Source organism: Chelmon rostratus, chromosome 5 (assembly GCF_017976325.1).
Source record: "Chelmon rostratus isolate fCheRos1 chromosome 5, fCheRos1.pri, whole genome shotgun sequence".
Classification (NCBI taxonomy): Eukaryota; Metazoa; Chordata; class Actinopteri; order Chaetodontiformes; family Chaetodontidae; genus Chelmon; species Chelmon rostratus.
Window position 1 is genome coordinate 6,725,974 of NC_055662.1, and position 23,643 is coordinate 6,749,616.

The 23,643-nt window shown below is 42.7% G+C and overlaps 1 protein-coding gene across 1 annotated transcript in view; it reads right to left on the minus strand.

The window, feature by feature from the left end:
- The window catches only part of unc5db (unc-5 netrin receptor Db), a 162,695-nt gene that overhangs the window by 35,500 nt on the left and 103,552 nt on the right, over positions 1 to 23,643 (minus strand). Inside the window, exons 5-10 of the mRNA XM_041937034.1 lie at positions 22,304 to 22,484; positions 21,359 to 21,526; positions 13,229 to 13,393; positions 9,455 to 9,487; positions 7,417 to 7,602; positions 2,596 to 2,958 (exon numbers count right to left, since the gene is read on the minus strand). Of these exons, the coding sequence (XP_041792968.1) occupies positions 2,596 to 2,958; positions 7,417 to 7,602; positions 9,455 to 9,487; positions 13,229 to 13,393; positions 21,359 to 21,526; positions 22,304 to 22,484 (1,096 nt within the window). The remainder of the gene's footprint in view (positions 1 to 2,595; positions 2,959 to 7,416; positions 7,603 to 9,454; positions 9,488 to 13,228; positions 13,394 to 21,358; positions 21,527 to 22,303; positions 22,485 to 23,643) is intronic.

Genomic DNA, 23,643 nt, shown 5'->3' on the forward strand with positions numbered 1-23,643 from the left:
ACAGACGTTGCTGCTGAACTGAATAAATGCCGCTTTTCAGGACTGTGAACACCACAAAGGATTCCAATCACCACTGCATCAGGATGGAGGCAGATATCTCAACAGCTGGGCTGATAAAATCAAAGCTTATCTACATGGATAGATAAAACTAAAGGGTGTGAGGGAATCTCTATTGTAGTTTGTGTAACTCCACTCTTTAAAATACTGCATATAAAGGTTGATTGAACTGGTCAAATGCAAAGAACGTCGCTATTTTGGTTCCATATCAGTAAGGTGATGAAAAAACGTCAGTAATCTGCAGTGAAGTGGTATGCGCAGCCGGCTATTCGGCCTAATGAATAGTGGCCCCTGCAGACAGGCTGTGTGAGTGCTGCACTTGACAGCAGTGACTCCTCCACACAGACCCTCAGCCTAAAAGACCACCGCAGGAGGCTGATTTCACTTCACCTCTCCACGCCAGCCGAGGGCCACTGCTACGCACACGAGGACCACAGAAGGGGGCTGTAAGTGCAGCGGTACGCACGGACTGTTGACCTGGAGACAATGTAATGGCCCATGCATACTCCTCAAGTTGCTCCATTTGTGTTGGCGGGACATGATGACAGTGTGACCCCTGTTCGCTTGAGAGAGCCAGCGAGGATGTGCAGGAATAACAAACAGCTACCTGCCTTGGCAACGGCACTGATGGATCTTAGCAACAGCTTACAATATATGATGCCCAAGGAGTGTGTAGATGTGCTAATAGTTGTGATATAGTTAGAGGGCGATGTCTGGGTGAAGCACGAACTTTGACAACGGAGTTACACTTGTATGCATGACTACTTTTCCATTATTCTTTAGCACTGAAGACACATTCGACCTTATTTCATTTTCATATTTAGCATCTCCTGAAGGCTGTGCAGCAAATATGCATGGTGTTAAAATCTGTCACAGATATCTGGAGAATTGTTGGAGGGGTTAGGGTTGGTTGAGTGGGATGGGAACATGGCTCATCTAGAAGCATCTAATTTTGTAGAATCGTTTTCTTTTGGAATTAATAGATTTTTATGCATTATGTTTTTTTTTTTTCATTTTTACATATGCATGTATATTTATTTAAGTTTGGCATGTAAATTTTGGATTGTGCATGTGTTGCAAATACAGTGCATGTTCTGATTCATGTGCTTTTTGAAGGATTGAGCAAGTCATACATGTCATGTATTGGGAGAATATATTTTTGATGATTATGCATTATAGCAGAAGGGAGATATTCTAACACATTAAACAAACAAATGATTTAATCAGCTAGCTTTAGATGCTAGTGGGTGGATTTTGTTACTTTTGGACAAGGCTCGGCTAGCTGTTTCCCTCTGTTTCCAGTCTTTATGCAAAGCTAAGACAACCAGATGCTGGTTTTAGCTTTAAATTTACAGATTTATTTATTGGTATCAATCTTCTCATCTAATTTTCAGCAAGAAAGCAAGGAACCTTATTTCCTAAAATGCTTATCGCTTTAAAGTAATGTGGTATATTTATTGGTATCAGTGAGCTCTACATAAAGTAAAAAATAAAAAAAACAAACAGAAATCATTGTGATTTCTGCCTGTTTGTGTACAGTAAATGTACAGTAAAAAAAAATGTCACATGAGAAAGTTAGAGAAGTGAGGTATTCTGCATGAAAGTGTAGTTTAGTGTACAGTCACCAGGCCACAGCTGTCACCTGGCTGCCTTTTATCATGCTACATGTTACTGGGTGGAAGTCAGTTTAAGAAAGCGAGCTTATACCGATTCAGCTGCTGATCCAGGCACGGGGTTGGTTGGAATTGGTTGGATGGTTGTTAATCTATTATCAATGCTATTTAAAAACATGTCTCAAGCTTAAGAAGCTGATGATGATTTCAGTCTTGAGATCCAGCTGGGATCAGCAGCCCTGCACTGCTGCCTGAGCTTGTTCCAAAGTACTAACAATAGAGACGAGAAATGCACAAAGTGGCTTTTATCTACGCTGGAAAAGCCAGCATGTGAGATGGAAACCCCATCTCAGAATGTGATTCCATGTTTTAATGATGTACCCTTTGCTTTGTTTATTTTATTGATTGCTTATTCTCTGATTACGATTCTGAGTTCAATATCCTTCGCTGCTTTTTCGTTTCGGTGAGACCTGCCACTTTTTTTAAACACAGCAATACATCTGAATTCTGTTCTAGTCATTCCTTTTTTCGGAAGCCACTGATTTGGATCTGTTTTTAGGCAGAGTGTACCACCTCCGAGAGCCGAGAAAAGTTCACTGCACCACTTTTGGGACTGCGCTTGTTTGATGCACACACAGCAGACCGTTTATGAAAACAACAAGCAGCATGGAAGTGGAGAAAAATTGGTGGAAAACTTTAGATGTTTGTTGTGTTGCGAGACATTCTGGGAAGGCTGCACCTCATGCTAAACGGCGCTGGCTTATAATGGCCACTTTAATGAGAACTTACAGCAGCCTCTCGTTACGGAGACCAAGCGCACAGTGTGCAAGCTGCTTTTCATGATTAACACAAAAACCGATTGAGGCAGTGCTTTTTCTGCTAACAAACTCAGACTGTGCTTTCATCCGCTTCCCGTGAAGCTCACCGGTGTTTGGCACCACCAGTCGTCCCCCGGGGTGGCCGAACACGCCGGTGGTCCGCAGCTGCTCTTTGCCGGTGCTGAAGGGTCCGTTGAGGGTGAGCAGGCCTTTCTTGCGTCTGTCCGCGGTGCTGCAGTAGTCTCGGCTCATGTCCCGTGGGAAGGTCTCAGCGGGGGCTTTGGCGTGGAACTCCGCCCGCTCGGCCACGCCTAGCGACACCATGAAGGAGCTCTGAACTTTGACCTTGATGTCTGGCAGGGGGTCAAAGAGCTCTTTGTCTGCGCCGTCCTGGAAGCAGAGGGGAGTGCTGTATGTCCGTCCCACTGTTAAGTCAGGCTGCATCGAGGAGTTGAGAAGCAGCGGGTTGCCTGGAGAGATGGAGAGACGGCACAGCCACACAGTCACCTCACAGCCCCGCTCACACGGGACTCGCATTATGTGGGGAACTTGTTTAATTAATGAATCAAAGCCCAACCCCTGAGTTTCCTGAACAGCACCCACATGGGATAATGAAATGCACTGGTGTCCCAGATACAACTAAATAAGGTCAAGATTGTGTTATATTTGGGTTTTTATGTGATTTCTTGACTTAGGAAAGCAACAATTGAAATTTTAAAAGGCTGAAGAACTGAAAAAAGTGGCAATAATGCCTCCATTTTTCATGACAGGAAAAGAACTAAAAGAAGAGTGCACAGCTTGCATGGATTATAATATAACTGTATCGGGGGATTTCTGTCTGCAGCACAATACAGGAGATTACTCTATTTTCCAAAAAGCAGACATAGCAGATTTGAGATTAAAATCACCTTTAATGTCAAGAATTAATACAAATTCCAGGATATCCTCAGGTAACATTCGTCCAGTTCTAAACAGACTGAAGGGCCACATTTCTGGACTCCCTCTCCTGAAATTTCCTGCAGCTGACCAGTGAAGCTCCAGCACCAATTAAAACAACATGTCCGGGCAGGCGACCAGTGCATCAGAGGTAAGGGAGCACAACCTGGGCAGGAGGTCCAGGGCTCAGAGCCACGGTCAGAGCGTTAGATTTAATTACCAAGCACACACACAGCTTGATCTCCATAATCCATCTGCTGGAGTCAGCTCCTCTGGACACCGAGTCGTCCTCCTGAAGGACAGGAGGGAGGGCCAGGAGGGGTGTAGGTGAGTGCTCTGTAAATGAGGGGAGTCCTTCAGCTCCCAGTATGGACCCAGCAGCCCGTGGAGGGGGGTCTTCATCTGTGGCCATTAGATGTGACGTTGCTGCCAAGCGGAGCGAGCGGTGTGCCGCATTGATCTGGCAGACTCAGACATGTGGTGCCCCTGGATGAGCCGTGCCAAGATAACAGCGAAGTCACTGAGTCCTTGCTGCCCAGCTGTTGCCTGGTGCAAGGCGGGAGGCTAATGTTGTTTTATTTTTAGAGAAATCGTTAATTACCGGGGGCGTGATTTGTGATGAGCATTACGGGGTGTGTTCATTTTGACTTGTTCTTCAAAACTCTACTTTTCCTGTAGTTTTGGCCTTTCCAACAGAACTGACACATTATAGCACAGCAAAGAAGAATAGTAATCGTACTGCCTCTCCTATATGTGAAAAAAAATAAATAAATAAAAATACTGTGACTACGGCAACAACTAATCAATATTTTTATGAATCTGTTGGTTATTTTCTTGATTAATAAATGTATCACTAAGTCTATTTACTGTGCAAACCTCTTAAAGCAAAGAGCCAAACTGACTTCCTACTTTGAAATATAAAATGCTGCCTTCACATGTTCAGTCTCACAATGCAGACCTCTGATATGAACAGAAGTTTCAGAGCTTATTACTATGAGTACAGATCACTGGCTAAGATTGTGATACGTTTCAACTGTTCAGTCACAATCATCGGCATCTATGAATGGATGATTTGCAATTAGGTGAGGGACATTCTTCAATTATTATCCATCTTCACAGAAGTATTAGTGGGACATCATTTCATACTCTGACTTCAGACTCTGTTTTACTGAAGCTGGGGAGGTTTCTATAGTTCCCTTTAACAGCATTATTTGATAATGACCATTTTATTTTCAAATGATGTGAACATTTAAATTAAGCTATGAGGATACAAATGATGCTCTGATAAATGACTTTGACAGTCGCCTGCTTTTATTTGCCCAAGAGGCACTTGGCGCTACCAAAAAATAACCTAAACGACTCTCCATCATGCACTGCGTGATGTCTCACTTCATTTCTTTTCATTTGGTGTGCTTTGTTAGAGTTTGAGGCCAATAGTAGGAGTATGGCATTTTGCAAACTGAAACAGTCATGAAAACTGAATAAAAGGAAACATAAAACACTGTAAAAGAGTGAGGCTTCATATTCAAATGTCTGGATTTTGTCTGGCCAACAGCGCAAAGCCCAATTATTCAGTTTACTATGATGTGAAAAGCATGAACCAAAAGAACATGGACAATGATCAGCACCCTCTCCATCACACAGTGGACAGACAGCGGAGCACCTTCGCCCACAGGCTGCTACAGCTCTGCTGTCGAAGGGACAGATACAGGAAATCTTTCCTGCCACATGCCATTACACTGTACAATAACAGCTGAAGATAATAATAATAATACAATACTTCTTACCACTACTGTTTGCTTTTGATATTTTATTATTATGTATATAATTTTTTTACTGCTTGCTATTTCGATATTTTATTATATATAGTTTGTTCTTACAGTCATGGTACACTTAATTTTCACTGCCATTTGCATTTAATATTCTTATTTTGATACTCATTTGCATTTGATATTCCTTTTGTGCAATACTTTTTACTACTGTTTACTATTTGGCTATTTTATTATTTTGTTATGTATATAACCTTTTTACTGCTCGCTATTTTTATATTTTTATTATGTATAGTTTGTTCTTTATAGTCTTATTTTCACTTATTTCACTGTGTGTAATGCTGCTGCTGCACTGCAATTTCCCAGCTTGGGATAAATAAAGTATATCTATCTATCTATCTATCTATCTATCTATCTATCTATCTATAACTGTCTGTATCTTAATATATTGATTCATTGACTACCAAAATATTTGCCCATCACATTCTGTTGATCACCAAATCCATTACTCTACCAATCATTTCTGCTCTACCAGTGAGTATGGTTTCATTCCAGTATACAGCATTAATATTGGATCTGGGATTGAATCTGTGACATCTGTGTTATCGCTCATGTACTCCATCTACTAGGTCACTATGCTCCTTGATTGTGCCTGCATTACAAATGATACAAAGCATGAGCAGATATGATGCAGAATAACACTTTCAGATAATTGCTACTGAGATAATGTTCCATAAAAAATGGAGAGATGCATTTTTCATTTCTAAACAGCCTCGTAGTGACAGCGGCCCTATAGGCGACTGCAGATATTCCAGCTCTCGGTCAGAGCTGCAGTCCAGTGGACATTACCTCTCTGCGGCTGACATTCGATCACTGCTAAATTTTCTCCCCTCCGGTCGAGTGGAGAATGATCTGATTATCGCTTGAGTGTGCATCTTTAAGAATGGCGCGGCGAAAATGGAATGGCAGTGGTGAGATGAGAGAAGTTAATGAAATGTACCTCAGGTTGAATACCTTGAGGGATAGGTTTGGAATTGGGCCTCTGATTAAAAATCACTCAGAAGGAGAAGTAATGTGGAGAGACAGGGTCAGGTCCAAAGTCTCATTCAGCACTCTGCCTTACAGCTTCTCCAGCAGCAGAGAGCCATCCGAAAGCATTTAAGAACTTCTTTAAGAATTTTAAGGGTTTTTTCTTGTGATTATTAGACACTCGGAAGCTACTGATTTGCAATTAAACACACATTTTAGAGGCGTATTCCCACAGAGGGGAAGTGTTTAATTTCCTGCAACGTTTATTAAAGGGATGCTAAAATGTTAACAATGCAATCAAAGCAGAAGTAGGCTAATATAAAACGCCTCGACAACTTCCTCCAAAACAAACTGGGGCTGAGGAAGTGTTCTACATTTCACAGCCTCGGCCGGGCTGAAAGCGATGAAAATGGAAAGGAGTGATTGTGGCCGGTGGAGGGCACAGCAGGCAGGCTGCGGAGAGCTGGCCTATTTAAATAGGATTGATGACCTGCTGAATGTAGGCCCAGCTCATACCACCTCCCTGCCCCTCGCTTCCCTCATGCCCTTCCCATCGTGTGACGAGGGGTGGGGCCTGACCGCCTCCCCGGGCCTTGGGGGAGCCGGGGGGCACAGCGTGGGCTCTGGCAGATCTTCTCACGGCGCTGTCACCGCGGTGGTGAGGATGGATCACCCCTCGCCACGATGGCTATCACTTGCGCTAACCCAGAAGTGTCAGCGACAGTAATATGAATGCCTGTAGCGAAGCTGGCCGGGAAAGGCGCAGTCACATAACCAACAGTTATTGCTGTGCACAACAAAAATTGAATTGATGTTCACTGTTCCATACCCATCACATTTATCCATCAGCGGTCTAGGCTAGCGTAATCTGATGGAGGACACTGGTTGACAGTCAAATGTGTGGTCCGCGTGGAGGGGTGGAGCGGTGCCGGTCTCTATCAGAGAATGATTATCTCCTGCGTCATAATAACAGAGGAGCAGGTCTGTCAAAATAGAAGAGAGGTCTTTTCATTGATTATGGAGGTATAAATCCTGTGTAGACTGGGAGCAGTGGTGGGGCGGTGTGCAGCTCGATGCAAACAAATGCTATCAATCACAAGGTTGGCCCCGCTGCTGAGGTCTTTGATGACACTGTCCTCTGGCCTTGTGGTTGTTGGCGCGTGTCAGCGCGGAGTTGATGGCACTCTCTCTTACCTTGTCTGGTGTTCTTGAAATTGAAAGACTGGAAACCCCCGGCGAGCGCAGAGGAGTCGATGACGTCCACGCCGTACTCGCTGTGGTTTTTCCTGTACAGCATGACAGCCACTACGAGGATCGCCACGGCGATGATGCCGGCTCCCAGGCCGGAGTACAGGGCTACGTCGTTGGAACTGTCCATACCTGAAGCACATGAGACACATGAAAAGGGAGGGCTAAATTCTCATACGAAAGCCAATATTCAAATAATGGTTGAGTCTATACCAGAGTTCTGGCGTGCATAAACAAATAAAGGCCAGGTAAAAAAAAACAACATGGCAAAATGTAGTACAATGTCCATTTTCACAGCACCAATTCAATAAAATTCATACTATTTTCTTTGCCGACGACTAGCTGATTTCAAAAGGGGAACTCCAATGATGTTATACAACAAAGTCTGTTTACAGGTATTCAGGGGTACTGCTGCTGGTGAAATAAATTGTATAAAGTCTTTTGTGTCCTCAGAGGGGACTGTGCAAAATCTGATAAGCCTCCTCAAGTGAGAAAGCGGTGAGCTTACCAGACCTCTGCAACCTGCTTGAGGCTTGTGGCTACATTTGCCACCACTAGCATGAAACACTGGAAATTGTGAGTTCGCCAATGCTAATTCAGTGGAGTGCTTTTGAAGCTATCGTCATCACAACTCAACACTTGTAATTTTTTTTTTTTTGACATTAAAAGCCTGATGGAATTAGTGCTGTAGAAATGCACACTACACTGAATTTATCAAGAACGTGGGTAAACCTGGAGGAAGTATTGAGTGTGCATTAACTAGGGAGCAGTAAATTAAAAATATAAGCCTGAATCCTGATCCCTGGTCAGACTTTGAGAACTGACGGTATGCAAATGTGTTCTTCTGAGATTTCTTCAGCACCGGGATCTATTCTTTTTTACTGTGATGATGGCAGCATCGCCAAAAATGTGAAAAGGCTTTTTTAAGAGTTGCACATAAAAGAGCAGAGTCTTTGTTATATTAATAAAGACCCAGAAACAATGAGGAGGGGATTGAAAAAAAAAAGCAGCGGGAACAATACAGCTATTATGAAGACATTCAAGGTCAAACACAGGCAAGAGTTACAGTGTGTTACACTGGCTGCAGCATGGAAATGAAATAAGAAGGATGGAGTGTGGTAAGATGGAGCAGACCATCTGTCTTATCTCTCTATGCTACATTATGCACCACAGATAGGAATAAATGAACATGTCCAGCCGTTACTCTAAACTGTTGCATATCACACTCAAGCTGCTAACATGGAGGGTGATTAGCGTAACTGCCTTTAGACCCACCGGTCTATATCCAATAGCTATGATGGATATTTCACAGTGCAGGAAGTCCGAGCCCATGCGGCGTAGCTGGTGGTCATCAGTCGTCGCGAGGACCAATCAGAGGCAAGTTAATTTTGAGTGTTCCTACTAGGGTGATCACTTGCAAGATACCAGCTTGACGCGCTCGCCGTTCAATCGCTCAACCCTTCCTTAACACTAATGTGGCAGGTGAATGAAAGCACTCAAGCTAGCATCTGACAATCACTTAGTCGGGCTAACTCCGGCAGGTGATTGAAAGCCGCCACAGGAACGTGAGGACAGCGCAGTAAATTGGTCAAATTAGCTCGTTTGCAATGATTACAACCCATTAATCCTCCACAACATAGCACATGTTCACTTGTCACAACCAATATATCTCCCGGCTCAAAGCAGAAGCACAGCTGTGATGTCACGGCTGTCATAAAAGTCGGGCGCTGAATAATGACATGAATGTGTAATGAGGACTTGCTGGGTTAAAACAGGAGCCGCTCAGATCCAAGTGAACTAAAGAAAGGTGATTCATGATGTTTCTCTTCCAGTGTGTACTGAGAGACTGTAAACGTATGGCACCCCTGCACTTCTGCTAACTTTAAACTCCTATCATCTCTTGGCCACAGAACTCAGGGCATTACATATTAGTGGCAGGGCGGGGGGAGTCGAAGATGAAAGGAATCCACAGAGGAAGACTCACTTTGAGGTTTAACGTCATGTAGCAGCTTTCGATCTGCAAAGACAGAGAGATAGAATGAGACAAAGAGGAGAGAAAGTGGTGATTAAAGTCCGAGCCTCTGTGAAGTGACTAACAAGTTTGGTCTCAGATCCAGCAGCCTGAGCAGAGAGAAGCTCCTGCTGACTGTACAGTATCTGACAATGGCCAGGCAGGCATCATTACTGTCCTCATATCACCACAGATAAAGGTGGTGAGGTGCAAACTGCTAAAAGGCTTGGAAATACCTCTGAGTGAGCTAATAATCTGCGAACACAAGTCCAAAAAACAGGTTTGATTTATTTAGAAGGAATGAAGTCACACGCTTTTCTACCAGACTTTCTCCACATGGCTATTGTGGAAATCAAAATGAACATCATTAGCACACTCTAGTAGGGCTGAACAAAAAAAAAAAAGCTATTTTTTTCTGACCAGAATTGGGACTGTGATTTTAAATTGTGTTTAGTTAATAGAAAATGAGCTCCTTGTATTGGTGGTTTACATAGTAATAAACAACATACATTTGTGTCAACACTGATAAATGATAAATATTAAATTCCAAATTCTTTACATTTGAAAGTCATGTAATATGTATTGATAACAGCTGCACAATTGTCCACCTATGGTTATAATGATGTTGGTAAGTCAGTTCTTACAATGCTAATATCTCACTGACAACGCTTAAAGGTGTAACATGTTAGAGTTTGCCGCCTGTCGAAGGTCACTCCAAACAAACAGGGGGTAGTACATCACCAGAGTAACCACGATCTGCTGCTCACTATTCTTTGGTAGTTTCTAGCTGCTGTTAGCTAGTTTGCTCAGTTAGCTGTGCAGCTAGTGGCCTCGAGTCTGCCCGGACTGGGAGCTCGGAGCACCGGGGGTAGTGCTTACTGTATGTTCACACCGCGGTCAACAGAACCCTGACCCTCAGAGCAGCCAGAGGCCGGCCGGGCATGACCGGCATGGAATATTATATATTATTATTAATATTTTCTGTCTGTCAATTAAGGGGTTAATTTCAACCAAACCAGAGTTGCAGTCGTTAGAAGTTTGAATGAAATGTGCTTTACGGTCAGCTCAAAAGACATTTTAACTTGCCTTAGTTTGGGAATAGAAAGAAACTTTAATTCAGAAGGTAGTTGTATATTTCTGTTAATAAGGTGTCAGAATTTTTCCTTTCTTTATATTTATTTATTAAACCAAAAAAGCAAAGTGATTGTGTGAGATGTGGCAAACACACTGCTCACACACATCTTTTCAGCTGAAACTATTTAAAGTCACTTTACTCCTCGACTATCACCTCTTGAAGCGCAAGGTGATATTACAAGACAGGACAGGCCTGGGCTAGCTGGTTAGCATGCTAACTTCAGTAGTATCTCTACAGCACAATACATAGACGTTGTTGACATAACATCAAAACTGTTGTTTCCCCATATTCTGTTGATCATTTTAGTTCATTTTGGATGATTATTCTCACATACATATGACATATGATTGATGATACTGTTGGCAGTGCTACACTGTAGCTGCTAAGCTAGCATTAGCTTCACTGACAGGACAAACTAATTCATTGGTTAATTCACACAGTGAAGTGACCTGGAGGTGTCCGAGTGGCAGCTATGATGACAGCTGTCAGAATTATCTCCGTTCACATAGGACCAGCCTTTATGAAAGGAAAGAACGGTGCTGTTGTAACCATGTTTTTCCATATTGTTTTGTTTGTTTGTTTCCTAACGTGATGAAAAGTGAGGAAATGAGGAATAAGTTGACCGAGCCTTCCCACCTCATGCCCGCATTCCAGAGAGAACGTGCGGCTGTTTTTCACATTGAAGCTCTGATAGCTGACATTAGCTATCATTAGCTAGTGATAGCTATAAATCACCCTCTTTTTGCTCCTCCCCTCAAACCCCTCCTTTTCATGGCAAGACGATGACAGAAAGTTCAAACTGAAAGCCAGTGACACTAAAAAAAAAGAGAAAAACTGACACCTTATAAACCAAAAAAGTAACTGACATGAAGACATAAATAAAAAACCTGAAGATTGTCAATGAAGAACACATCAAAATACAGAACATATCAAAATAAAATGACATATTTTTGCATGTTTTATTTGTCAGTGAAACGCCGCGCCAATACAACTTTTGTCGTGCTTCAATGTCGATGTTTCCTTTTTTTATGCCAAATTTTATTTTCATTTATTTACAGTCACTGTTGTAGCCCCATAGAGACGGCGCCTAGACGACGGCTGGAGACACAACCAGTTCATCATACTTTCTAATACTGCAGACGTTTCCTGGAGGAGACGAGCGAAGCCTAAACGCTTCTGTTTGTCACCGTTAACAGAGACTCCAGTCTGCTGTGTAGTTCACACGCTTCACTGATAAACCACAGACCTGTAGACTAACACGAACCTTCTATCATATTGTCAGGCTTTCTCTCTCTCTGCTGCAGGTCTGCATCACATTTTTTTTATCTACAAATGGTTTTTATAATGCCTGGTTCTAGGGGGTGCAGCAGCCCCCTCAGCACCCCTACGTCCCACGTTCATACCTATATCCCTGTTTTTATTTCATTCCTTACCTTGGTAATGAAGTAATATTTTTCAGTGTGTTGTCCATGTTTATACAGCCTGCATGAATCAACAACACACGGGGCAAAATATCTACAACGTGCTTTTACTCGTCCATCTTCAGAACACTGTAGTTTCACCACAGCAGACCTACGTCAATAACATCCACCCTCGCATGATTACATAGCCTAGTGGCTGTTTTCTCCTAAGTCCTTATGATTTCTCCTTCAAATGTTTCCTTGACCCCATGACGTTTCTCATCCAGGTCAAGGAAAAGTGGCTGGGAAAGACACCAGCCTTCATTTTTGGACTATTCAGAGCTTTGGTGCGATAAATGCAAACCTCCAAATGATATGTTGTGCCTCCAAACTTAAATGGGAGTTCACTATCAAGGAGCCGTCTCTCAGGCTCGATAACTACTGAGGTACTGGCAATGTTATTACCAATATGTAGAAAAAGAGCTTCAGCACTGTTTTCAAACATTAAAATGGTACAGGATGGTATTTCTTTTTCCAGGGAACAACCTTTGGCTGAGAATGAACAGTATGGATACCAGCATGCTGAAACGGGCGACAGCGAAAACTCACAGAATTAACATTAATTAGCTGCAGCTGTATGAATTTGGGAATAGTTGCCCTAATAGGTGGAATTTTTATTGAACCTTCCAGCTCAGTTTTACATTAATGTAAGCCACCAATCCAATTAAATCGTGTCTCTTGTGATTTGAAAATTGCACTCCTTAAAATCACAGTTTTGTTATAAGCATGTGTTGTTCAGCCCTATACTGTTCTCATTATTCACACTAGTGCTCACACTCGCGAGCAACATTGAAATTTCGAAGTCATTGCATGCGCATGACCCAAACAGTGCAATGACATTTCATTCCAAACGTCAAGCATCATTCAAGAGTGAATGTGAGCACTTCTTTCCCCGTGGCAGATTCGGTGTGACATACAATATGTCAAGTGAGCAGCACACAGGAGGAAGAGCGCTGACATTATCATGCATTGGGCGTCTGTGTCAATCCACTGTGTGGCTTTTTTTCCCAACACACACCTCCTGTTCAAACATGCTTGTGATGATTTGTCACGTTACAGTGAGTGTATATATGATGATGATGATGATAATGACAGGAAAACGACGATGATGATGATGATGATGATGGTGCCTAGCAGGGAGAAAGGCCTTACTCTGGGTACACAGTCCATCTGTGCAGTTCTCAGTGGCCTTGCTGTTCCCTTCGCACATCTTGCCTCGGTGTCTGGGCGCTGGGGAGTTGCATTCCCGATTCCGCTGCCTCTCACACTGGCTGCTGCATACGGTCCATTCGCTCCACTCGTCCCAGCCCCCATCAACTGCAACGTGAGGACATATGCAAATGTGGACAAAGAGATTAACAGATATACTGCCTGCGTCTGCGCACATCCCAAAAAGGCAAGCAGACAGACAAGAAGAATTAATTTGAGGCACGCAGGAGGCAGCTCAGTTAACAGGCGAGTCAAAGACGCACAGAATGACAGCACAGCTCGACTTACATTCACAGATATCTTAAGAGACTTAGTTCAACACTTTGATAACTTTGCTACTTGCTTTTATAAGTGAATAGGTGGATATCAACTGCATATTCGTACATTAGGTGTTGGAGTCTGGACCTGATTCATCCAGCTTAGCAAGTGGTTTGCAAAGGCAACTGGACATGACTGTGGTTCTAGAAGACATTTCGCCTCTCTGGTGGTGAGTCTGAGGCATTTATCCTCTTGCAGAATCACTGACCCACCGAGCCATCATGTGAGTCATTAGGGTCACATGAGTCACGGTGTGAATAGGCCGGTCGTTGACCCACCTGGCTATAGCTTAGCAGGTGATTGGAAGCAGGGGGAAACGGCTGGCACCCAAAATTCCCCTAAAATTGCCCTATTTCTTTTTGTATATGGGTTAAAAAAAGAGACATAACGTGTTAATGAGTCAACATCAGAATTTGTTTATAGCCACATTTTAAACTTTGTTCTGAGCCAGGTTAGCTGTTTCCCTTGCTGAAGCCAGTTTGACATAGAGGCCAAACTGTACAATTAGGACGTCACATGATGCACACTAGCCCAAAAAGGCTTGACATGAAAGAAAATTTGATCCAGTGGTCTGATAACATTTGGATATATATGAATATATATATATATATATATATATATATGTGTGTGTGTGTGTGTGCGCACACATATATACGTATATAGGGTATATATGTAGCTACAGACCTACAGACACTGTCTCAACTTTCAGTTTGGTTCTATATTTACACACATTAAGTGTTTAAATGTTTCCTTGTGTCGGCACACACACACACACACACACACACACACACACACATATTCAGTATGACACACGGTTGTACAGCTTGAGAGACATTTTCTCCCCATTAACCCCCGGGCCTGTTTATATAATGGGATTTGATGCAAGACTATGAAACCAAGGCAGCCTGGTGCATGCTAATAGCTGGGATTCCTCCGCCATGCTCTGTCATCTGATCAAGGAGGAACTCATCATGCTTAGCTTCACAAATATTGGGAGACCATATGGCGCCTGAAGATTCTTTGGCAGCAGATGCAATGTGATACAGTCTTGTGGGCGGTGGAAAAGGTAATCTTCCTTTGTGGTCCTCCGTAGTTCCTACCTACGCTCCGCATTTGTATATGGTTTCTTCTCAGCTAATTGAAATGCAAATGATGTGTTTGCATGACGCGGAGAGAATGCTGAGTGCTTCTTGGTTTGACCGCAGTCGCATGTGTATGCATGCGTACTGTTTCTCCTGACAGCTCCCCTATGACTTGTTGCTGTGATTCTGTTCAATGAGCTCATCTGCCTACTGGTAAACAATAGATACAGTCTGGCAGACTGTAACACCTGCAAAACGCCGAATCAATTTTAACTCGCGGATTCTTTTCAGAATCCAAGCCGCTCGCTGCATTTTTCATGACTAATTTCTGAAACTGGTTATTCACCAGATCCTCATTAATTTGTTTTGGCGACATGTTGCAGCTAAGCCAAATGCTCTTGCTTTTCTTGGTTCTTGTTTTTTCTGGTTGTAGCTATTCCAAAAACCAGCAGGGGATTTCTTTTTCTGCAAAACAACCTTTTTGCAAAGCAAATATCAAAGTTTTCATGAACGCACTATAGGTTTAACCCCTGTCATGCTGCATAAACTGGTAATAGACAGTAGCCCAAAGGACATGGACATTTGCAAAACTGCACAAAGGACTGCTACTGTAGCTCATTTAATAATTATACCTGTTAGTATATCTTGGCTTCAAGCCTGGTCTTACTCGCATCAAAAGACAAGTCTGTGTGCAGTCTGTCGGCAGAGTGAAGAAACATCATTGACTGTTTATCTCTTTCAGCAACAGCACCATGATCTTTAAGATCTAAAGAGCCAAACTGAGCTGGAAGAAAATGAAAACATGGATTTACCGCTGTGAAATGTTGTCATTGCGCCAAACTCAAAGCCATCTTGTATAAAGTATTCACTGATCTGTGTAAGATTATTTATTAACAGAATTTATATTGCTGTTGTACTATTCTACTGCATTGTCTCATGTCTCCCATGTAAAGAAAAGAAAAAATAATAATTAAAAACAGGACACAAATATATATAAATATATAAAGACAAAGTAGTACATTTGGCTGGGAGCAGTTTTGGGACCATTTTCAGCCATGGATTTGACGTTCTCCTCAGTATCTACAGCAGCAAGACAGCATGTGGTCAAAATAATGCCCATGTTCATTGTTAAGAAGGAACAGGATGCACTCAGTCCATTGGTGGAGCTCAGTGATGTGTTTTCATAGTTTTTGGACAACAACTTATCCAAGCCGCCACTGTGGCAGCAAGAAGATAAGTGCACAAATCACTCCCTGTTTTCCACTTAGTCTTTGACAGATGTGAAAATTATAGTCATGCGATGCTGCGCTTGTCAGTGATTGTGATTCATATGTGTCAGAAACGTCAATTTCTAGTTAAAAATACCATGAACTAGTGAGTGTTAATAATAAATGTGACTTCTGACACAGTGTGGGATTGCAGTCCCACCTCAGACCTGAGTGAAAGCGAGTGGAACGGAACCACAAGCAGTAAACAACAAACATCTCTACTTCTAACCACTGAAATGTTCATGTACCACATGCTAAAACAGAGTAATGGTAGCACCATCTATTCAAAGGCTGCTATTATTAGCCAAAATTAGTTCCAACCCAGTGTGTAAGATTCAGGAGGTATATTGGCAGAAATGGAAAGTGATAAGAATAAATAAGTTTTCATTAGTGTATAAAAAGAATAGGAAAATAAGAATTGTTGTGTATTTGTGACCTTAGAATGAGCTCTTTATATCTACAGAGGGCGCGGATCCTCTTCTACTGCGCCATGTTGCACTGCCATGTTTCTGCAGTAGCCCAGAACGGACAAAACAAACACTGGCTCTAGAGGGCGCCTTTCACATTTTTTATGCAGCCAAGGGAGGTGTGAGACAAGGAGTATTTAGTTGGTTGCAGTCTGCAACTTCACCACTAGATGCCACTAAGTTCTACACACTGGTCCTTTAAATTGTAGAATTCACATCACATATTAAGTTGTAATCTCCCATAATCCTCTTCATATTACTGCTACTCCCAATACAATAGATGTGGCTGATACATTAGGGAGCCTGAGATCACTTCAATGATGTCTAATTAGGTGTAGATGTCACTGCCACAAATACAAAAACAGCAGGACTATACGGTACACAATCAGTATTGACTTAGCTTTAATCACTTTTTCTCCCCTTCAATCGAGCACGCCAGGCTCCACAGTGTGAGTTTCATTTCCGGCAGAACTCTCTTCTCTCCTTGCCGTTTCTTGTTAAGTGGCTATCTCCCTCGTCATGGTGTAGCCGCTGACCTCACCCGTCCCTTCGTGCTCCCCCTGCACTCAGACCATCATTAAGACAATGCTCTGGGCTGTCTTGTCAGAACCGGACGGGCTTGTCAATCAGCAGCTCAGACAGCTGAGTTCATCGCAGTCGACTCTTTGCTCCTGTCTGCATCCCCTTCCTCTCACAAAGACATGGATCAACCCTGATAACAGGCCGACGCCCGCTTCCCTCTCCGCTGCGTGCTGTGCAGTGTCACAGGTCTGCTTATCTCTGCTTAAGCAGGCAACTCTTATTCCTCTTTTGGTTATTTCTTCATGTGAACTCAAACAAACATCAATCAAAGATAACCCGCCCTCCCCTCTCTTAATGCTGTATTTAAGGCTGACAGCTTTAATTGGCAGTGAGAGGCAGCTTGTTGAAAACTTTGATACCCAGACATCAGTCAATGTCTAGAAATTCCCTTTTTTTTTTTTTTTTTTGTTTCAGACCACAAGCCAGAAAGTGAGTTTCGAAAGCCAGACATTGCAGCACCTTGAAAAGCAAAAGCTGAGTCATTGTTATTGATCGCCCACCTCGTCAGACTTTTTCCTGCACAGAAATCCAAGGCAGCTGACAGCGTCATTTTCTGTGCCACCCTCAACACAAGATGCACGTTGCCGGCAGTCTTAACTAGAAACTGTGTATGTGCATAAACATAAAGCTTTGGTGTAAAAGATAAGTACAACATAAGAGAATGACACCCACTCACCCTTATTGATTAAGGAGGGGCAGAATAACACTTTCCAATTTAGCACTAAAGCAAAGCACCAGACTAAAAAAACTTTATAATTTATGTGATGCTCTGCAGCTTATACAAATATTTTGAATCTGACAGGCTTCAGCACTGATGGAGGGGTAAGAGCATGCTGATTCCAGGTGAGGACGTGGGCAGTGTTTACCAGGATATTGGTCTCGGATTACTGACTCCAAAATACGAGTACCTATGAGAAAACAAGCTCTGCATTCAGATATTTTTGGTCAAACATAGCCTGTGGAGTTTTCTTGTACACAAACAAAGTCTTGTTTACACTCAGTGTTCCTTACCGAAAAAGTGAAAAACACTGAATTGCTGAATCTAAATCTGTGCAGCTCACACTAAACCTCTGCCTCAGTTCTATCCTACATACTCATTTGCAATTGCAAATGCTAATGAAACAGCGACAGAAAGATTAGAAACTTCAGTTTTAACTCTTCACTTCAGTTTCTCTCAGAAGTTGAATTCGTCGTGACATCCTCAGGTCACGGTTTGATTGACATCCAGTGTTACACAATCACTGAATCATCATATAAAATGGTAAGTTATGTTGATTGTATAGGGAAAACAAGCATACTGCAATATAAAGCTCTGTATATAGTCCATATTGTATAGTGTATGTAACTAGCATTAGTCAATGCCTACAGATGTACACTCAGATTATCCCAGTTTGATATAGAAAACTACTCTTGTTTTCTGTCCTTTTGACTCGAAACTATGGAATACTTTAATATGTTAACAACATAGATGATACACAAAGGCTGAGCGAACATTAAAGAAATCCTGAAAGATGAGGAGGAAACACCGTATGAAGGATAAACTGTCTTTATATGAATGTAGATATAATGTTATGACAATGTAACTAATTCTTTTACTATTATTTTATACAATCAATATTTTGTTGATGTTTGTTGACTTCTCTAATCTCACATGTGATGGGACATGTGTTTACTGCATGGTTGTCATTATGCTCCAGTAATAACAGTCCTACCTTTAAATACCAATGAAGCTGCAGTTAACCATAATAAGAAATAATGAAAGTACAAAAATCAAAATCCAACCTCAATGCAACACAATGAATCCTCTTTTGACAAACTTTTACCAAGTGTCAGCATTCTTTCTAATTCCCTCCACCTGACATCTGCATCGTCTCCACCAGCTCCACATCTCTCCCTCATCCTGTTCTGGCATTCTCTGTTGCCATTAAGCCAAACCTGACTGTCTGTCCCCATCTGTGCCTTGGCAGTCTGAGGCCCCACAAACTGAACAAATTGGCACGAGGCACGCTCGTTGGATGACCTCGCCAATTTCGGAGTCCCGGCTTTCAAGCATCTGAGCTCTTTAGGAAAACAAGACAATATGTGGAATCTTAGAGTGCTTACAGGATGCCCATGAATGTGCTGAGGCTGACGGGTCTACAGGGGCCCAGTGTCTGCACAAAGGTGACAAGGAAGGTAGATCAATTCTACACCTTCAGCACGGGTTCACTTTGCATGTGCTGATAATGCGTGCAGACATGCAGATTTGAGCGCGCTCAAGCTGTGAACCACACTAACGTAGTGTGGCAATGTGAAAGACTGCTGCTAAATATTCAGTTTACCACTTTATTCCCTCTGTCCTTCATGACTTTTACAAACATCTTACCTCCTGTTTCTGCCGATTATGTCACATGCCACATTCCAGAATGACTGAATTAATGAATCATTTGTGCTCTCACTCGACAGGTTAGAGTTGGTGATAAGACTGGAAAACACTTAAACAATTAACCTTCCCCTCCAAATACATTGCTTTCAACACCCGACAATGGACTCCACAGACAGAAAATAAGTTCACACTAGAAGACTAGGCAAGGCACACATTTAATTTTGTAATTGAGACATATTACAAAATTTCGAGTGAATTGAAAACGACCCCCCTGCTGGCTCACTTCGTCTCACCTCACTGCTTCACTTCACTACTGGTGGTCTTTGTAGCAGAGAAAAGGTTGAACCTGACAAAAGTTCCCGTTTAGTTGAACAGGTTCAATGTCTCCTTTTAAATTATTTATGCACAAAACAGCTTCTTTTAGGCGCCTTTCATTGGTTTGTTTAATTGGTTGCATTGATTCTCTTCCTTCTCAGAACTGAATGTACACTGCAGAGAAAACGTCTTTATTCCCATGCAGATCGGACCCATTTTCTCCACTGTATAAGTCAGGCTGCAGACATCAAACATATCTGATTTTGTCCTGCCAGTTAAGACCTGTCACAGATTCTACACGCATATTTCAGGCAGAAATAGTCTCAGTTAAACATCAAATTTAATACAAAGCTAAAGGGCAGCTGTTATCTAGAGCGAACCTGTCTCTTAAGCTTGCCTTCATACACAGCTGATCTGCATCAGCACATAGATTTTGCGAGAAACATGCAATATTCGTATTGAACATATCTGCATCCTGCTAGATGCTAATGCAAAGTGTTGACACAGTACATTGGGAAAAACATGTTCACTTTTAAGTTGGTTGAACATAACCCAGTTCTAATTTACAGTGCATTTCCGCGGTGATGATTACAGCCACGGCTGGCTACAGGTTATCTAATATCCCTTTGTTGCTGCTGGGAGCCAATTTATTACACAATGCAAGAAAAAATTCAGAACTGCTATGGTGGTAAGATGGTGGCTCCGGTAAGCATCGCCTGCATGTTAGCATTTAGCTCAAAGGCGTGTTGTGCTGCAGTCCAGCCTCACAGAGCCGCTAGCATGGCGGTGGACTCGTTTTATTGCCTCTGGCTATTGTGGTTAAGCTGACCAATAAGAGTATTTGACTCTGTAGACATACAACTCCAGCCTGCAGATTTATCTGTCGGTTGACGGGCCTGAATGTATACACCGCTCACACGACGAGATAACCCTTGCCTCAGCGAGAATAAACCTCACCCTTCTATTCAGAACAACAAAGTCCCTCCGTGTTTGCTCTTGTAAGGTAAAAACTCATTTCTTCAAGAAGCCCCAAAGCTCACCTTCTCCCCCTGAATCACACAGTACTCTGAGTCACATCCCCTCTCTCACTGCTGCCTCCTTTAGTGGCTTTATTTTGCATTATAAATCCCATGCTCTTTATGCTGTTTTTATTTTCTTCCGTGAGGCACTTCTGTCTCCAGCGATATCAGTCCAGCGGTACGAGGATGATGTCAGGTCACTATGAATCTGTTCCCTGCAATCCTACTGGTTGTCTGTGATGCTAATGAGGCAGGATTTTAAGCTCATTCAAGACATTTAAGCCACTCTGGATATCAGCAACGGATAAATGTCTGACATGTTATTGTGGGTGACATGCTGTAATAGTGCAAAGTGCAGAAAAAATGATGCGGCAATACAGTCTGTCATCTGAAAACACAAAGGAACAAACGGTGCTGGGAGTGTAAATAATTAATAGCTTGTCATCCACTAATATCATTAGTATATGAAATGTGAACATAGTTCTTCCATTTTTGGCAGCCTGTCATAATCTTCGACATGTCATCTTAAGCTTTCTCAAGCACAGATTAATAACTGTTGAGAGAGAGAAAAGTAACTTTTCTCTCTGCACAGCTCCGCAAAGTTGTGCTTCAGTGGTACATTTCTATGCAGAAAGCCAGAGTTGAGGTGGAACTGACTTGGGCAGAGTGCGTTGCAGGTGATCTTCTGTACAGACATGCCCTCGCAGAAAGCCCCGCCGTTGAGAGGCGCCGGGTTAGTACAGGTTCGAGATCGCTTCTGGACACCCCGCCCACATGGCACATTGCAGGCCGACCACTCTGTCCACAGGGACCAGCCGCCGTTCACTGGAGAGAGTTCAACAAAGTTAGAGAGGAAGAAGGGCGAGTGCACAGCAACACGCATTACTTTTCCAGAACTCTGGCACAGTTAAATACTCTAACAAGAGCTGGGGTTATTAATGATGCAGGCTCCGAAGCACTGCAAGGCAACAATGCATAACTGCCGGAGCAGATTGAGCACAGCACATTCATTGCGCTGGATATACAGCTCCCTCTTTCCTAATTGCCAGTTCAATGTTCCTTGCTCTTGGATTAAGATAAAGACTTGAAACTGTGCGAAAGCAAAGAAAACAGCCATTAAACGAAATTGCCATTTCTAAAGGCGACACTGATTCATACTGGTCGACAGGTTGGAGTCAACCACTTAGCGCTGTGACTGAAGCAGTTTACTCAATGATCTCTCTGTCTTACGTGTGCACAAACGAAATGTTTAGCAGCGCTATCAAAGCTGGTGAACCCACATTGCTGAAAGGCCTCTGGCGAATAAATACTTAATAAGCAACACTCCTTTTAAATGAGATTAAGACACAGTGGCTTATTTCCTTTCATAAAGTACACATTGATTTTGAATGAGAGGCAGTAAATTGGGTCTTTGAATAATACATTCATCGAAATAAAGACGAAACATCGCTCTTCAGTGGAAACATGGAGATGGGTCTCTTAATCACTTGTGTAGGGGTGCAGGAAACCAAACAAATTGATCTGAAGTGCCATGTAAACAGTGTGTCAGCACGCTGTAATGTGGTGTAGCAGGCAATAACAGCAGCTAGGAGGACAGCGTACCAAAGACTATCACAGTGGCTGTGGCGCTGCGTCTCTTGGCCACGATGTTGCTGGCCAGACAGGTGTAGTTGCCCGAGTCGGACAGCCGCGCCTCGTTGATGATGAGGTTGTGGTCCGCGCGGGTGTCGATGTTGTCGTCAGTCAGGGAGCTCAGCAGCTCTTCGTTTTTTAGCCATTCCACCTGCACAAGAGAGGTGGTGAAGGTAAGAGATGGGACGGAGTTTTGTGAAACATAAAACATTAATCAACCATTAAAGGGTCATCTTTGCTCATTACAACATGGGTCTTATGTTTGTAGGATTATTTAAAGCACATTTTTGGAGGTCAAACTTGTAAGAGTGAGCACACCTGAAATGCTGACAATAGCAACAATGCATGTGATCATTTTGCCATTCTGTCTCACTTTCTCTCCTTAATATGTTTGGATAACCTGCAGGTCTGTTTAAATCTAGTGTTTCATGGGGTCGACTGCTCCTGAGATAACCCTGACGACTCCATCTGGGGCTTGGAGCTTTAGAACAGAAGGCCTGAATTGCAAACTGGGTTAGAGAGATGTGGCAGTTTCGAGATAGGGAGGGTCGATTGAAAAGTGCTATTGAGCTGCATCCTGGAAGACGTAGGATCCAGTGTTTTCGGAGTCTAAAAGTCAGGCTAACTCAGCCCCACATCGATTTTTTGATCTGTTACCATACTAAACCACACAAGTGGTTTAGTATGGTAACAGATCAAGTGTGGTAACAGGCTGTTAAAGCATTGCATTAACACAATGGGCACTATCGCAAATTTGCTTAATTTGAAAATACAAAATTCTGGTGTCAGTGTTGGTAACCTTTGTCTTGTTGCCTCCAATCTCTTTCATTGATTTCACACTGTTAATCCCCATTTGCATCGAGACTGAAAGTATAAGACAAAGCGCTCTTGGAAACCGTCTTTGACATTCAGAACACACATGAACACATTTGCCTTCAGACGTGGTCGGACAACACATCGCACCAACCGGTTTGTCGCAAGCACGCCGAACCCTCATGTCTCACCTCCTCAGAAGGTGCCGATCTCATATTTGGATCGACTCTCCTGTGCAGCCACAGCTCGGCTGCACAGTCACCAACACTAAAGCCATCAGGCAGGCAAAAGAAGCGCTATAACCAATTACCAGCGACAGAGGGGAAAACTAATTATGAATTACAAACTTAGTGACGCTTTAGTGCTTCTACCCTGGTAAAGGAGCTGCATCGCTGCGTTTGCAAATTATATTCCTAGTGTGGCAGAATGGGCTGGGCTGATGGATTTATAGGACGCACACAGGCACCCTTTATAATAAACAACACTCAGGCAGGATG